This window comes from Diplotaxodon limnothrissa, linkage group LG7 (genome assembly GCF_057381915.1).
Source record: "Diplotaxodon limnothrissa isolate DT_005_m linkage group LG7, D_limnothrissa_male_GT1.1, whole genome shotgun sequence".
Lineage (NCBI taxonomy): Eukaryota > Metazoa > Chordata > Actinopteri > Cichliformes > Cichlidae > Diplotaxodon > Diplotaxodon limnothrissa.
In genome coordinates, this window is record NC_140602.1 from 45,335,532 (window position 1) to 45,351,221 (window position 15,690).

The window sequence follows — 15,690 nt, forward strand, 5'->3', positions numbered from 1 at the left end:
GAGGGAAGCCCCTGGTGGCAATGAAAATAATATCATGCAATCTAATGAGCTGGCAGTTTTGTCTGATATGAGGCAAAAACCTTTCAGCATCTTCAGCTTAAGCAGACTTTTTTGAATATAGAGTTTTATATAGAGTCCAAGCTGAGATTACACAAATATGTTGTTTTAGTCATTTTCTCACACTCAGGCTCCTCCAGGGTCAGTGAAGACATTATTCAAGTGCTTTCAGTGGGTGTGTGCTGCTCTCTGCTACTGACTTAAATGTAACAGTGACGGAGGTGGACATACTGTAATTTCAAGATTATGGGAGACAAAGCAATTATCTGTAAAAAGATTTGGTGGAGTGACTGTTCTTTAGAGGCCAGTCAGACAATAACTGTTAATCCTTTCAAACTGCAGTTTGTGCAGTTTTGAGAAACAGATTAATAAAGAACACCAAGAAATCATAGGGATTGGTCTTGAAGTCTTCTAGCACAGAAGAAGGCTTTGTCCTGCTAAATTTCTTTTGAAACCCAGCATCACTGGGAGATCTCAGCAAGTTGTGCCAGTTTTGAAGAAAATAAGACATCGGTCTTCAGCCTAGAATTATCCCCACACACCTGATCACGTGTACACTAAACTCCCTTTAGTGTACATATTATTCGCAGCTCTTAACTCTCTTATACTGAGGCCATGCATTTTTTTGAAATGCAGATATAACAGAGGAAGAGCAAGTAAATTAGGAACCAGATGTTTTTGTGCTTGAAAATCCCTGGAGAGATTAGCTGTCTCACTCACTCACACATGTACATCCAAACTCATACACACAACTCTCCATCCTTCAGAGTATCCTTAAACCACGAGGAAATGCTCAGCCTGGCTGATGCTGTGGAGCAAGAGGCATGTTGTCCTAAAAGATCTGAGGACACTGGCTCCAGTCTTGTCTTTCTTTGGCCTCCCAGTAGCCGCCTTTGTAGATAAAAATGTTATCGCCTGTCTCGTCTGTCCTCTTCTCAAACCACAGTGGCTGGTAACCCTCAATATCTTGCCCTAAAGACAGAACATATGTGCTCATTTTCAGGATATTGCAAAGTTCTTTCTTCATAGACTCTAAATATTGTAAAATTTGCCAATTACTGCAAGTTTTTGTCAGGTTTTGTCAGCTGTTGACCAAAGCTAAAGATCAATAGTCACTCATTTTATAACAACAGAGCTTTCATCTGTGCTCTTTGTTTCTAAATAAGGAAAAATCTGTTATTGCTATGAGCTCACTGCAAAATAAAGCTCTGAACAGCTGCTCGATATGTGCTGAAGGTTGGCACAAATGATGCAAAAGCCAGAAAAGTCTTTGTCATCACTGTTCTTGTTCATTTCCTTGCACTCACCCTCCTCCAGGGCCTGGTTAGCTTGCGCCCTTCTTTTCCTCTCCAGTCTCTGTCGTTCCTCTAGACGTTGCTTCTGACTGTTGGCTTCATCCCACAGACCAGCCTCCATCAGCCGCTGGTCTGGCCGCAAGCGACTGTCAGTGGGTGCGACGCCCTCTTCTGGCTCATTTAAGGTCAGTGCCAGAGAGGAGAAAAAGTGCATGTTCTCTGCATTTTCTCTGGAGGACGGATTAGAGAACTCAGTGTGACAAAAGATGCAGACCGAGAAGGAGAAATAGCACACCGACACACTCAATCATTAAGATAGAGCACAAAATGTATTACATACGGAAGGGGATATTTCTTCCACAGCAGTTTGGGCGGAAGAGTCTGATAAACCGTCTTTTGTTTCCCTTCGGAGCCTCCGCATCCTTGGCTGCTATCCACTATCTTGGCACTTTCGATTTTGTCATCCCAGGTTCCGGACAGGATGTAATGAGCTGTGCCCTCTCGGTCCTCTACCACTCCTGTCACCTAAAAATAACAAAGAACATAGCACACAAGAAGAGATCAGCCCTCATCGGGGTCTTTAGGTTTTTATTTACTTTCTTTTTTTAAAATCCATTTTAGTTTCAGTTTTTGCTGTTTGAAAATGTCCGACTATGAAACTGCATGTGCACTAGCTAATGACATGCGACTGGGAAGCCATATGAGAATGAGAGCGTGGTTGCATACCACAGAAACAGCATTACTGGGATTTATAAAATATACCTAATTAATATCATTGCCTGTGATAAGAATTTATTTTACCCATGCCCTTACATCCTGCCAGTACCTTAGATGAGCTCCGAAATCATGTGAAAAACAGGTGGACAGCCAGCTTTTCAGATGGGGTCTGCCCGAGTCTGACCCAGCTGATCCTCTTTTATTTCTTCTTCTTTTAATGATCCTGTTTTCCTATTCGTGTTAGTTACTTGTTCTATGTTCTATTATGCCGTGTGAGAGAATACTGATAAGCAGGTTATATAACCTTATTCACTTAAGTGTTTTAATTAAATATGTTTAATCATCTGTTTTGTGTATGACTGTGTTTTTCATATTTGTGATGGTTCGGGGTGTCTGGGGATATCAACACCCTACCGAAGGGTAGACAGCCTAGAGTGACAGTTGAAGATATTTTCTTTCGGGAGTGATTCAGGAATTTTTTTTAGGAATAGAAAGAAGTTGTCATAACAAGGATGAAGCTGGTTTCTCTCTTTGTGCAAGCAGTCGTTTCCCTCTGATGCATCAGCTCTGGTTAAACCTGACAGCTCAGTCTACTGAGATGTAATTTCCACAACATAAAGTGAAGACACAAATCAGCACTGGAAATTAGTAGAGCTGTTGCTGCTGAACACTGCTGCTTTTCTCCATTAAGGGGGATTTTCGCTGCTGCGTGTTACTGGTTTTAAGGCTGGCAGAAATAGAAAAAGAACTCATGGAAAAAGAACCGTGAAAGGCAATTTGGCGTTCCAAAGGGAGATATGCTGCTAGATGGAGTTTTCAGCCATGTGTTTTGGCTCTATGTAACCTCTTGGGTTAGAAGAAAAGGCCTACAGGCCGACTGTAAGACTATATTTTACTTTAATCTCTTCCCAGCTCTCTGGCTGTTGGCTCTTGCTGAGAATATTAATAGAAATATTGCAATCTTTTACTTTTGATATTTCTTTCATCTTTTTTTTAGCTGTTGTTTGGTTCAACGTACTTAAAATGTGCTTTAAATGTATTTAATTTATCACACATTTTTTGCCACCCCTCCTGAATTTTGCTGCCTTTATGATCTTTAGTGCTTCAACACATCATAGCCCTCAAAGAGAGGTTCTTGTTCTGTTAGTTTGACACTTTGTGCCCTCCTTTTTCTTATTTCTCCAGCTGTAAGGTTGGTAATCCTTGTTTTAAGTAGGTTATCCATTTTTTTCAATATTCAATATTAGTCAATATTAGGAGAAAGTTGTATCTGTTAAAACAGCATTACAGATTCTCTCTAAAGGGCTTGTGTAGCAGTAGACATTCGGCAAATGTAAGACTGAGTTAATGTTGTAGTTGTCTATTAGTTCATCAGAAACTTACTTTGCGTGGGACTTCCCTGGAAAAGTAGCTGTAGGGGGAGAATTTAAGACGACAGGTGTCCTTGGTTGTGGTGTTTACAATGTCAATGTCCCCAGACTGCCAACAAGAAAAAAAACAGATGTGACTTAAAAGTGTACAGTGACTAAAATTACTTTCCTTTATGCTTGGAAAAAAAAGAAAGAAGAAATTTTGCTTTTGTTTGCTGGATGCTTTCCTTATTTCTTAAGGAAATTACTTTCAAATCAGTTGCTGTGGATCCTGTTTAGGCTTACCACTTGTTCAGTTTCCCCAGATTTTTTTAAGGATATGCCAAGTTTCAGCTAATATTGTCACTGTTGGTCCAAAATTATTATTTTCTGCCTGTCGAACTGTGTTATCTATATATTTTTTAATATATTTGACTAAAGAGATTTAGCAAAAAGAAATGGAGTACATAGAGATGCAATTTAAATCCCTTCATTCAGGTTGTTTTTTTATCCTGGAGTAATTCATAGGCCCATTTTAACGGAATAAACAAACAAGCATAAAAAATATTCCTCTGAACATGATAAGCTACAAAGACTAGTCCACAAATGAATGACAAAGAATCTAATACATAAAGAAAAAATGTAAAGGACCTTCAGAAAGCTTTGCGAACTGCTGTCCAAGAGGAACACACCTGATCAATCCAGAGCTTCCCTACAATAATATTGTGCACTGTGGAAGTCACTTTGCTCCACACATAGTGGTTTCCACTCGAGTGGAACTGCAGGTGAATGTTTCCTATGGTAAAAAAAAATGCATACAAAACATCACACAGACATTTCAGTGTATTTATAAATCAGATCTCAGATGTAGTAGCATTTGTGCTCATATAAAGTGACTGTCATCGTGAACACTGACTGCTTCTTACCTAACGGCACCACTGAAATATATTTCCCACGAAATTTGCTGTCTATAGTGATATGCTGCCACAGGGTCCATCCTCGCTGTGACGTCACATGGTGGGCAGCAGCTGGTGGGTGATGACTAACCTGAAAGTGAATTGTATCAGCTGGTGTCAGTAGAGCCAATATAAGCACAATATGTTGGGTGTTTGCTCTCCTCTCCATTGTTTATAAAATGTGATCAAAGACGCATAAACGCAGTAATTAAGTGATTCCTTGCCTGCTCACAGATGGAGCGATAACCATACTCATCCAGCCGATCCAGCTCATAAGTCTCCCCCTGCAGAGGGTTGAAAGGCTTGGCTGTGCGATGGACTGTGGTGGAGTAGGAAGAGACAGAAAAGGCAGCCACCAGGCACATCTGCTCCAGGGACGAGTCGCAGCGAGCGGCCCGGTCCAGAAGCTCACTGTACTCCAGATCCTCAGTCAGACGCTGGAGCATCGACAGCGGCTCGTTGAAGTTTACCTGCAATTGCACATTTCATACACATCTAATTAAGTTCCCGCCACATTAAGCTTTGACTAGAGCTCATTAGTGGAGAATGCAGATTTGTCCACTATTTACAGGCATGGGTATCTTCGATAGATCTTTCCCAATGCAATTTTTCATGATGCTCCACAGGTTAAGGGAGTAATTTGGTTTGTCAGGAATACGGCTGCGCCTTGTTCTTCGTAGCTGCATGTGGTTTGCGCCTGAGGTGTCCTGTAGAGAAAAGGACAAGCTAAGATGAATAGGGCTACTCGGTAAAGTGTTTTTCATTAATATCCGTATTCTTGTGACGTACATTCTCATTGTGAGTCCAGTCATTGGGCACGCCTCCACTCATCATACTCTGATTACTTCCTGAGCGCCTAAGTGAAAAAAACAAATATTAAAAACATTCACAAAAATAGCTCAGCGGGTTAGACATACAGTAACTGTGTAGAGATGATGCCTCTCACTTGTGCTCTATGTTACCAGTAGCAGTCACAGTTATGAACGCAGGTGAGTCCTCCATGGCATCGAAGAACTCTGCCTCGTCATTCTCGTCGCTCGCATCTCCCTCCTGGGATCGCTCCACGCCTACGGCAGCAAGCACAGGACAGGTCAGCTGAGAGTCCTGCACATCCTCTACATCCACACAGGAAGTAGCAAATAATGGAGACTAAAAAGACTTGTATGTTTGCTTCAGGTAATAGAACTTTCATTAATACTTGCCTCAAAGCGGTATGAAGAAGTTGTTTAACTATTAGTAGCTTCGTAATGTTTGCTTTGCAGGTTGCTTTTAATTGACATGAGGCATTTCACATAACTAACATATAAAGGTCTTATTTACCTTTATAAATGTTATTTACAGCAGTTAATGATTGTAGGTGTTCTGTGTTCACACTCTGTGCACTGCAAAAAGGCCTTCCATGCTCAGAGACACATACGCACAAGCCCAGGGACGATTAACAAACACTGAAGCTACACTTCAACATCAACATTGGCCGCTTTGTTACTTTTGTGCGCAAAGCTCAGGTTGTAACCATTAACCTGTTAGCATTAGTTATACCAAACAGAAAAAATGTGCTCCCAAAGACTAACATTGATCACAAAAACAGTAAAACATAACAAACTACATCAGAAAAAACAAAAATCACTAAAATAATAGTTTATTTGTTTACTGTAGTTTCTTATGCAGATTGTAGATAAATATACTTAAAAAAAGGTTAAAGTCTAACTCAAGTAACCTGTCTGTGCACCACCCGTTGAAGAGGCCCATTTGCTCTTCGGTGACACAGGATGTCTGGGAGACAGACAGAGTCTCACCTGTATATGAGGTGGGATTCTCCCTCCAGGCTCTTTCTAAGCTGTTATGCTGTTTGGCTAACTGTTCGATGGTCTCCTCCAGATGGTGACGCTGTTCTCTCTCATGCTGCAGGGCCTTTTGCCACCTCCGACTGTGAGATTCTGCCACGTCCACAAAGTCACGACAAGCCTGAGGTGTGAACACAAAACACATCAAAGAATGCGGGCGGCACCCTCAAGCTCTATTCCCCCTTTGTTAAAAAAAAGCATTTCTGCTAGCCTCCCATTAGAGTGGCTACATACTGGGGGAGAACTGAATGGCTCACATTGATCATAGCATTGGAGGTGATGCGAAAGAGGGTGGCTCGCTCATTAACGGCTTTCACTTTGTCTGTGCTGTCAGTGGATCCACGCAGGTCCTCGAGTTCACTGAGGGAGCGCTGGAGGGCAGCACCATGCTTTCCTATCAGCTCATTACAGGTGCTCAGGTCATCTAGCTTGCTGGCCAGAGTCTTAAGCACCCCTTGGGTTAGAGTACGATCCTCCTGAGGTACTGGGACTTCATCCCCCGAGTCATCTTCAAACACACATGCACAAAAAAAAAAAAAAAATAGAGCCAGGACAGAATTTTATTCATTTACTAAAATAGCATCATTAGAGGTTATTACATGTAAACAGAGTGGGTGTTTGTGATGGTGTAGTAAACAGCGCACTGGGATGTAATGGCAGATTGAGAAATGCATTTAAAATTTAGATCGAGACAAGCTGAGAGAGCATTAATGGGGACTGGCTAGAAGAAGATATTAACACTTCACACCCTGATCCACCACAAATCTTCCTCTCTACAACACTGGAAAGCTGTGAATGAACACTGTTGCCCTGGAAACGTAGGTCTGTGCAATCAGGAGGCAAGGCTATTTTTAGAGGAAGAAGGAGAAAAAAAAAAGATGACGCACTACCCTTTTCTCCTCTGTCTCCCCCTCACTATCTCTCTCTGTACCCGTTTGCTGGAGTGAGCCAAACCATCAGTCTGAAGCTTTAATGGAGGAGTGTAAAGAGACTGGGCTGATTACAAAGCATCATGGAGAGATTTATGACAATGCTTTTACCTGAAAGTATCTCATTTACAGTCCCATTTTCACTTATGGAAAGTTAGGCGTAACAGTTTTTTGTACCTCACTTTGCTTATTTATGTACACACACACACACACACACACACACACACACACACACACACACACACACACACATATATATATATATATATATATATATATATATATATATATATATATATATATATAAAAACACCCAGCACGCCCCTGCGGGCGGTTTATCCTTCAAGCTCGGGTCCTCTACCAGAGGCCTGGGAGCTTGAGGGTCCTGCGCAGTATCTTAGCTGTTCCCAGGACTGCGCTCTTCTGGACAGAGATCTCCGATGTTATTCCTGGGATCTGCTGGAGCCACTCGCCTAGCTTGGGAGTCACCGCACCTAGTGCTCCGATTACCACGGGGACCACCGTTACCTTCACCCTCCACATCCTCTCGAGCTCTTCTCTGAGCCCTTGGTATTTCTCCAGCTTCTCGTGTTCCTTCTTCCTGATATTGCTGTCATTCGGAACCGCTACATCGATCACTACGGCCATCTTCTTCTGTTTGTCTACCACCACTATGTCCGGTTGGTTAGCCACCACCATTTTGTCCGTCTGTATCTGGAAGTCCCACAGGATCTTAGCTCGGTCATTCTCCACCACCCTTGGGGGCATCTCCCATTTTGACCTCGGGACTTCCAGGTTATACTCGGCACAGATGTTCCTGTACACTATGCCGGCCACTTGGTTATGGCGTTCCATGTATGCCTTGCCTGCTAGCATCTTGCACCCTGCTGTTATGTGCTGGATTGTCTCTGGGGCATCTTTACACAGCCTGCACCTGGGGTCTTGCCTGGTGTGATAGACCCCAGCCTCTATGGATCTTGTGCTCAGAGCTTGTTCTTGTGCTGCCATGATTAGTGCCTCTGTGCTGTCTTTCAGTCCAGCTTTGTCCAGCCACTGGTAGGATTTCTGGATATCAGCCACCTCCTCTATCTGCCGGTGGTACATACCGTGCAGGGGCCTGTCCTTCCATGATGGTTCCTCGTCTCCCTCCTCTTTCTTGGGTTTCTGCTGCCTGAGGTATTCACTGAGCACTCGGTCAGTTGGGGCCATCTTCCTAATGTATTCTTGGATGTTCGTTGTCTCATCCTGGACTGTGGTGCCGACACTCACCAGTCCCCGGCCCCCTTCCTTCCGCTTAGCGTACAGCCTCAGGGTGCTGGATTTGGGGTGAAACCCTCCATGCATGGTAAGGAGCTTTCTTGTCTTTATGTCAGTGGCTTCTATCTCCTCCTTTGGCCAGCCTATTACCCCAGCAGGGTACCTGATCACGGGCAGGGCGTACGTGTTGATGGCCCGGATCTTGTTCTTACCATTCAGCTGACTCCTCAGGACTTGCCTGACCCTCTGCAGGTACTTGGTGGTTGCAGCTTTTCTAGCGGCCTCTTCATGGTTCCCATTCGCCTGTGGGATCCCCAAGTACTTGTAACTGTCCTCTATGTCTGCAATGTTGCCTTCTGGTAGTTCAATCCCCTCAGTTCTGACTACCTTCCCTCTCTTTGTTACCATCCGACTACACTTCTCCAGTCCGAACGACATTCCAATGTCATTGCTGTATAGCCTGGTAGTGTGGATCAGTGAATCGATGTCTCGTTCACTCTTGGCATACAGCTTGATGTCATCCATGTACAGGAGGTGGCTGACAACTGCTCCGTTCTGTAGTCGGTATCCGTAGCCAGTCTTGTTAATGATCTCACTGAGGGGGTTCAGGCCTATTCAGAACAGCAGTGGGGACAGAGCATCTCCTTGGTAGATCCCGCACTTGATGGTGACTTGTGCTATGGGCTTGGAGTTGGCCTCTAGTGTTGTACGCCACATCCCCATTGAGTTCCTGATGAAGGCTCTTAGGGTCCCATTGATCTTGTACAATTCTAGGCATTCCAGTATCCAGCTGTGGGGCATTGAGTCATAGGCCTTCTTGTAATCAATCCAGGCAGTGCACAGGTTGGTCAGTCTGGTCTTGCAGTCTCGGCTGATTGTTCTGTCTACCAGTAGCTGGTGTTTTGCGCCTCTGGTATTCTTGCCAATTCCTTTCTGTGTCCCGCTCATGTATTGACCCATGTGCCTGTTCATCTTAGCCGATATGATGCCTGACAGGAGCTTCCATGTAGTACTGAGGCAGGTTATTGGTCGGTAGTTGGAGGGGACCGGTCCCTTCTTGGGGTCCTTGGGGATCAGGACCGTCCGGCCTTCAGTTAGCCATTCCGGGTGTCTCTCGTTAACTAGCAGCTGGTTCATTTGTGCTGCCAGACGCTCGTGGAGTGCAGTCAGCTTCTTCAGCCAGTAGGCGTGAACCATGTCGGGCCCTGGTGCTGTCCAACTCTTCATACTGGAGACCCTTTCTTGGATATCTGCCACTGTGATGGTTACTGGACCCTGTTCAGGGAGGTCGCTGTGGTCAGCCCTCAGATCCTCTAGCCACTGAGCATTGCCGTTATGGGTTGCATCCTTCTCCCATATGCTCTTCCAGTATTGCTCCGTCTCCAGCCTTGGTGGTGCTGTTCTCTTATTGTTCCCTTGCCACTGAGAGTACACCTTTGCTGGTTCTGTGGAGAACAGCTGGTTTATTCTCCTGCCTTCTATCTCTCTGGTGTACCTCCTCAAGCGGCTGGCCAAGGCTGTGAGTCTTTGCTTGGCAGTTTCCAAGGCCTCAGGTATGGACAGCTTGCTGTATTTCTTAGGCACCTTATTTGTCGCACCTTTCTGCAACTCCGTTAGTTGGCTAACCTCCCTCCGTGCTACTTTGATCTTGCCCTCTAGCCTCCTTCTCCATGGAGGGTACTGCCCCTTGTCGCTGTTCAACTTGTAGCCAAGCATCTCACTGATCACTGTTGCCGTATTGTAGATCAGCTTGTTAGTGTCGGTAATCGTGGTTGTAGGTATATATATATATATATATATATATATATATATATATATATATATATATATATCATTGTCTCGTCCCAGGATGAGACAAGGAACATCCAAGAATACATTGGGAAGATGGCCCCAACTGACCGAGTGCTCAGTGAATACCTCAGACAGCAGAAACCCAAGAAAGAGGAGGGAGACGAGGAACCATCATGGAAGGACAGGGCCCTGCACGGTATGTACCACCGGCAGATAGAGGAGGTGGCTGATATCCAGAAATCCTACCAGTGGCTGGACAAAGCTGGACTGAAAGACAGCACAGAGGCACTAATCATGGCAGCACAAGAACAAGCTCTGAGTACAAGATCCATAGAGGCTGGGGTCTATCACACCAGGCAAGACCCCAGGTGCAGGCTGTGTAAAGATGCCCCAGAGACAATCCAGCACATAACAGCAGGGTGCAAGATGCTAGCAGGCAAGGCATACATGGAACGCCATAACCAAGTGGCCGGCATAGTGTACAGGAACATCTGTACTGAGTATAACCTGGAAGTCCCGAGGTCAAAGTGGGAGATGCCCCCAAGGGTGGTGGATACAGACGCACAAAATGGTGGTGGCTAACCAACCGGACATAGTGGTGGTAGACAAACAGAAGAAGACGGCCGTAGTGATCGATGTAGCGGTTCCGAATGACAGCAATATCAGGAAGAAGGAACACGAGAAGCTGGAGAAATACCAAGGGCTCAGAGAAGAGCTCGAGAGGATGTGGAGGGTGAAGGTAACGGTGGTCCCCGTGGTAATCGGAGCACTAGGTGCGGTGACTCCCAAGCTAGGCGAGTGGCTCCAGCAGATCCCGGGAACAACATCGGAGATCTCTGTCCAGAAGAGCGCAGTCCTGGGAACAGCTAAGATACTGCACAGGACCCTCAAGCTCCCAGGCCTCTGGTAGAGGACCCAAGCTTGAAGGATAAAACCGCCCCATATATATATATATTCATTTTCTTTGCATAAGCACTTTGAAGATTGAATGATGCACCTGCTCACAATTCTGTGCTCTATTAAAACTTCTTATGCAGTATAAAAACAGACCCATATCTATAGCGAGCAATAAATGCCAAAACAAACAACCCAGCTTTAAGTTCATGTAACTGCTTCCATCCTATGCAATGAAACTTTTCTAGGTCCTGCTGTGCTTGAAAGAAAGCCTTGCCTATGTACGGGACATAAACTACTTCAATCTAAAGGGGCAAAGAAATGAAAACAATCAGGGCAAAGTGGATTAAGAACGTCTCTGGAGGAGAAGATTAAAAATGAGAGGGTGAAAAATCCTTCAGGCATCTGTAATGGTTTCATGACCCACATATATATAGAGAGAGAATAATCGCACTCTGCTGGTGGAGCTCAAGGTGTTAAGACGCTATGAATCTGCGATCTGAGGCCATCTGCCATCCGATGTTTTTATATGGAAGTGCTCGGACATAGAATAACAGTATACATGTAGGGCAGAGGGATACTGGTCTAGTCTGTGCACTGACTGGTTATTTTCCACACAGGACTTTGGAGAGTTCAATTGGTGACTCATCGTTGAATCATTTAAAAAAAAAAAAAAAGAAAACACCCACAGGTGATAGCGGGAGCATCAATATGGACACAGTGTGGGAGGAGAGAGTTAAAAATCAGGGGATGCACTGTAAGCTTCCTCAGCATGGAAAAACCATTTAAAGTCTGACTGTGTGTGCTGAAAGCCGGCTCCAGGACAGGCTGTTTGGATTCATCCTCACGCTTTCATCTTGTCTTCAACACCAGCGGGAAACATTATTTTTTCACAACACACCTATTTATACATATTTCAGAGGAGCCTAAAGATTTTAGTAATAGCTATTATAAGACAGACAGATGCTGTTCGAATCGACTTTTAGCCAATTAATTTGTCCCGCTAATGAGCCCAGATGAAAAAGCTCACTCGATGATAATCTATAATCACATCACACCAAAAAACACAAGGCACTGTCTCTTCTTACACATGCACACAAGCACATCAGCCACAGCTGTGTGAACGACACATAATATATGGAACATAAACCTATGATGAAAATAATTACCCAAAAACATGGAGCAGCAGCACTTTAAGACCATTTCTGGAAGTCTTAAAATGCATAAAACAGTGTAAATGGGCTAAGCTCTATATTTGAACCAGTATTTCATGTACATCTCACACATCCGAGTTCGAACATTTTACACAACATTTTTGGGTGTTGCAGACATCAAATCGAACTAGGCAACGTACACAGAGACGGTTGACGACGGCTCTGCTGTGCATGTGCAGTAAATTAAAGGGACTGCCCAACTTACTGAACTCCATAAACATAAAGCTATGATTACTAATGCATACATGGATGCAAAAAAAGCATGCAAGCAAATGCACGGCGACTGTCTCACTTCTAATCCTGCCACTGGTAATATAATGAGCAGGCTACTTACAAGGTGACACAGTCACTGAAAAAGGCTGCCCTCGTGTCTTCCTATTGTCCACAGAGTGTATAGTGGAAAAATATTTTCAATGAAAATGCTCACACCCTCCTGCTCTCTCTTTTTTTTTTCTCTTACCCCTCCTGCTTTCAGAAAGGGGAGGAGGAGTCTACAGGAAGGTCATTTCATTCAGCACTCACTGTCGTCATAGTGAAGGAGACGGGGAGGGAGAAAGGAGACAGCGTGGTGGGGAGGGTAGGTGGCGGTAGCTGCATGTGTGATTCTGCATTTGTGTAAGACAGAAAGATGCTCTATTTGTCTGAAGGTAAAAAAAAAAGGGAGTATTAGAATGATCATAGCTGAAGGTGAGGTGTAATTTAATATGACAAGATTAAATACAGCTTCCTCTTTTTACCTTTAATCACACCCCTTGCCCCCAACGGACTGTTCTCATAAGGACATACTGAATAACACTGCCACCTTGTGTCCTTCTGTTTACATAACTATAAAGTCAGCACAGAGAATGTGTAGAAATCTAATATGCATTTAGGAAAATGGGTCTTGGTTGTGTCAGCCTGCATTCATGTTACAGCTAAAATTAGTTTGACTGCTTCAGAGCTTCTCGGCTGAACCATGCTGTTCCTTTAAAGTGCAAATTCTGGTGTGGGTGTTTTTGTTTAAATCTCCCCCAAAAAACCCAAACCCCAAAACAACAACAAAAGAAACCCATAAAATAAAGGTACATGACAGAACAGTAACACTAACACTACACTAAAATTTACTGTCCAAAAACACGAATCACAAAGAGTATAAAATGCCTGTCTCACCTGAGTGATGCATGAGGAGAGTGGCGTTGGCTTTGGCCTGTTGCAGTGCTGACACCCATTTCTGGCACTCTCCCTCGGAGGTGGCCTTCAGGTGGTAACTCCGGCCTCCGCTGGTTAACACCAAGTGGCAGGTGTCGCCCACCTCGATGTGCGCCGTCGCCAGGGGAATTGTTCCCCGACAAGTGTGTGCCATCTCTGCCTGAGTCCTGAGGGGAATAACAGCAGCGTGTAACAGCAGAACAAAAAAAAAAAAAGGCAAGAATACACCAGCCTCTCTGCTCAGCTCCATGCTGATGTGCCCCATTTACAAAATGGAGCAGCTCCATTTTTGACTTATTTCAGTTTTAAAAGAGTCGCAATAAGTGTCATACCAAACAAGTTTAAGTTTCCCTCAGGAGACAACTCTGGACAATATGTACTGTAGGTTAACAATGACAGCTTTGCCTTGCATGACTTACAAGGCTAAATTTCTGTCCATTCGTCCGCCCGTTCGTCTATCTATCTATCTATCTATCTATCTATCTATCTATCTATCTATCTATCTATCTATCCTCTCTGTCTGTCTGCCTATCTATCTACATAGAGACTACATATAAAATTATATGAATACTATGTTATATATTATTAGTTGTATTATGCTAGGGCCAGTCCCTCTAGAAAGACTAGATTGCTGTTCACTAGATAGATATTTATTACCTTATTATATATAATAATGTAATAATTAATATATCTAGCACTCTATTATAGAATATAATACTATAGAAGACTTTTATGATATGATATTTCAAGAAATATGAATTTCCTGTTGGGATCAATAAAGTTATTCTTAGAGACAGGCAGCATCTATCTATTTATAGATAGATAGACGTAATAAGTGCTATTAGACACCATGTTTAAACTTATATAGTTTTTAACATCGTTCACGGGTCATCTCATTGTAGTTATGACTCATGTGATTTTCATTTATTTATTTATTTAGGCTGCTGTTACTAAACCTCTTCCTCCAGATAAGGTATGCAAAAAAGTTTAATTTCCTTTTAAATAAAACTAATTTCTGACATGCTGCTAACAGCTTCCATTATTATTTCTGATATTATTAACTGAGTAAATCACCGTCACCTGTAGTAGGACAGCAGGCCGTTACTGAGCACGAACCACCGCCTCTGGTAGCCCTTCAGGTAGTTGGTCCATTTAAAGAGCCAGCCTTTGTGGGTATCCACGGACGGGAGGTGCAGCCCGGGCAGAGTCGGGGAGGGTAAACTCTTCACCAGCTCGTTCATTTGCCCCTGTCGGCCGGTGCTCCGGCGGGATGGACGGAGGAGAGTCGGTGCAGTTTCAGTGGACTTGCTGCCAGTCAACAGCTGTACCGATAAGCTAGCTGCGAGTGAGCCAGATTATTGCACTGCAACACTGTACCCTTCGCTTAAGCTACTGCCTGCTTGCAGCTGTGTGGTGATGAGGCAGTGTGCCCCTCCACCCGGAGACACTTTGAAAATGTCGGCTGTTTCAGGAGCCAGGGCGGAACAACAGAGCATATTATTGCACGAAACTACTCAGAGGTTGCACTTTGACTGCGTGCAGGGACAGAGGCAGAGGATGTGAAGGAAGGGGAGGGGGGGAGTGATGACGTCCTTCTCGCAGGGTTGTAGCATAAGGATGCGGGTTTGTGTGTGCGCGCGTGCGCGTGTGGCATATGGCATATTTCTACATCGCTGCAGAAAATCATTGCAAAACCACCGAATCACATTTACAGAAGTCTTAATTTAGAAATTGTTGTCGGGGTTGTGAGCTGAAACACACTCCGGAGGCAGAAGTTTTATAATTCAGAGTTAAAAGATTACTTCCTCTATGGGCCCTCAGGTGCACTGCGAGCGTGACGCCGAAAGAGGACACCGTTGCTTCTTTACGTGCCTGTCAGGGGCGTTTCCAGAGTTTATTAAATGGGGTGGGACTGCTTTAACAGATATTCAAGCTTATATGCAGTCCTCTTATTTTATATTGAGTATGTCAAGTAGCAGTTTTTGTTTTCTTCTGTTGTCACTTTCTGTCTTATGTTGCCTTCTTTGTGATTTGTCCTGTCTACTTTCATGCCACCTATATTGAATATAATCTTAGACTTCCTTTATTCGCAGATCATCGTCTGCTTTTTGTAGTCCAGTGTTCTTTATATTCCTTCTGTGCTTCTGGATGTTTCATAGCATTTACATGTTGCTTGCTCCTCATTTGGATTGTTTGTTG

At 43.9% G+C, this 15,690-nt stretch overlaps 1 protein-coding gene across 3 annotated transcripts; it reads right to left on the reverse strand.

Moving 5' to 3' along the window:
• Positions 1 to 889: 889 nt before the first annotated feature.
• osbp2a (oxysterol binding protein 2a) lies at positions 890 to 14,732 on the reverse strand. Of its 3 annotated transcripts, none has more exons than XM_085358197.1 (14): positions 14,572 to 14,732; positions 13,453 to 13,658; positions 6,476 to 6,726; positions 6,171 to 6,339; positions 5,321 to 5,441; positions 5,164 to 5,230; positions 4,944 to 5,081; positions 4,599 to 4,844; positions 4,345 to 4,465; positions 4,111 to 4,214; positions 3,453 to 3,548; positions 1,693 to 1,877; positions 1,365 to 1,582; positions 890 to 1,029 (listed from the first exon to the last, which is right to left on the reverse strand). In XM_085358197.1, the coding sequence occupies exons 1-14, from the start codon at positions 14,730 to 14,732 to the stop codon at positions 890 to 892; spliced, it is 2,223 nt and encodes a 740-aa protein (XP_085214323.1). The 3 variants fall into 3 exon arrangements, with proteins under 3 accessions (XP_085214323.1, XP_085214322.1, XP_085214324.1); XM_085358196.1 differs by having other exon boundaries at positions 5,321 to 5,489; XM_085358198.1 differs by lacking the exon at positions 14,572 to 14,732 and having other exon boundaries at positions 890 to 1,023; positions 1,338 to 1,582; positions 4,944 to 5,103; positions 5,168 to 5,230; positions 6,141 to 6,339.
• Positions 14,733 to 15,690: the final 958 nt, after the last annotated feature.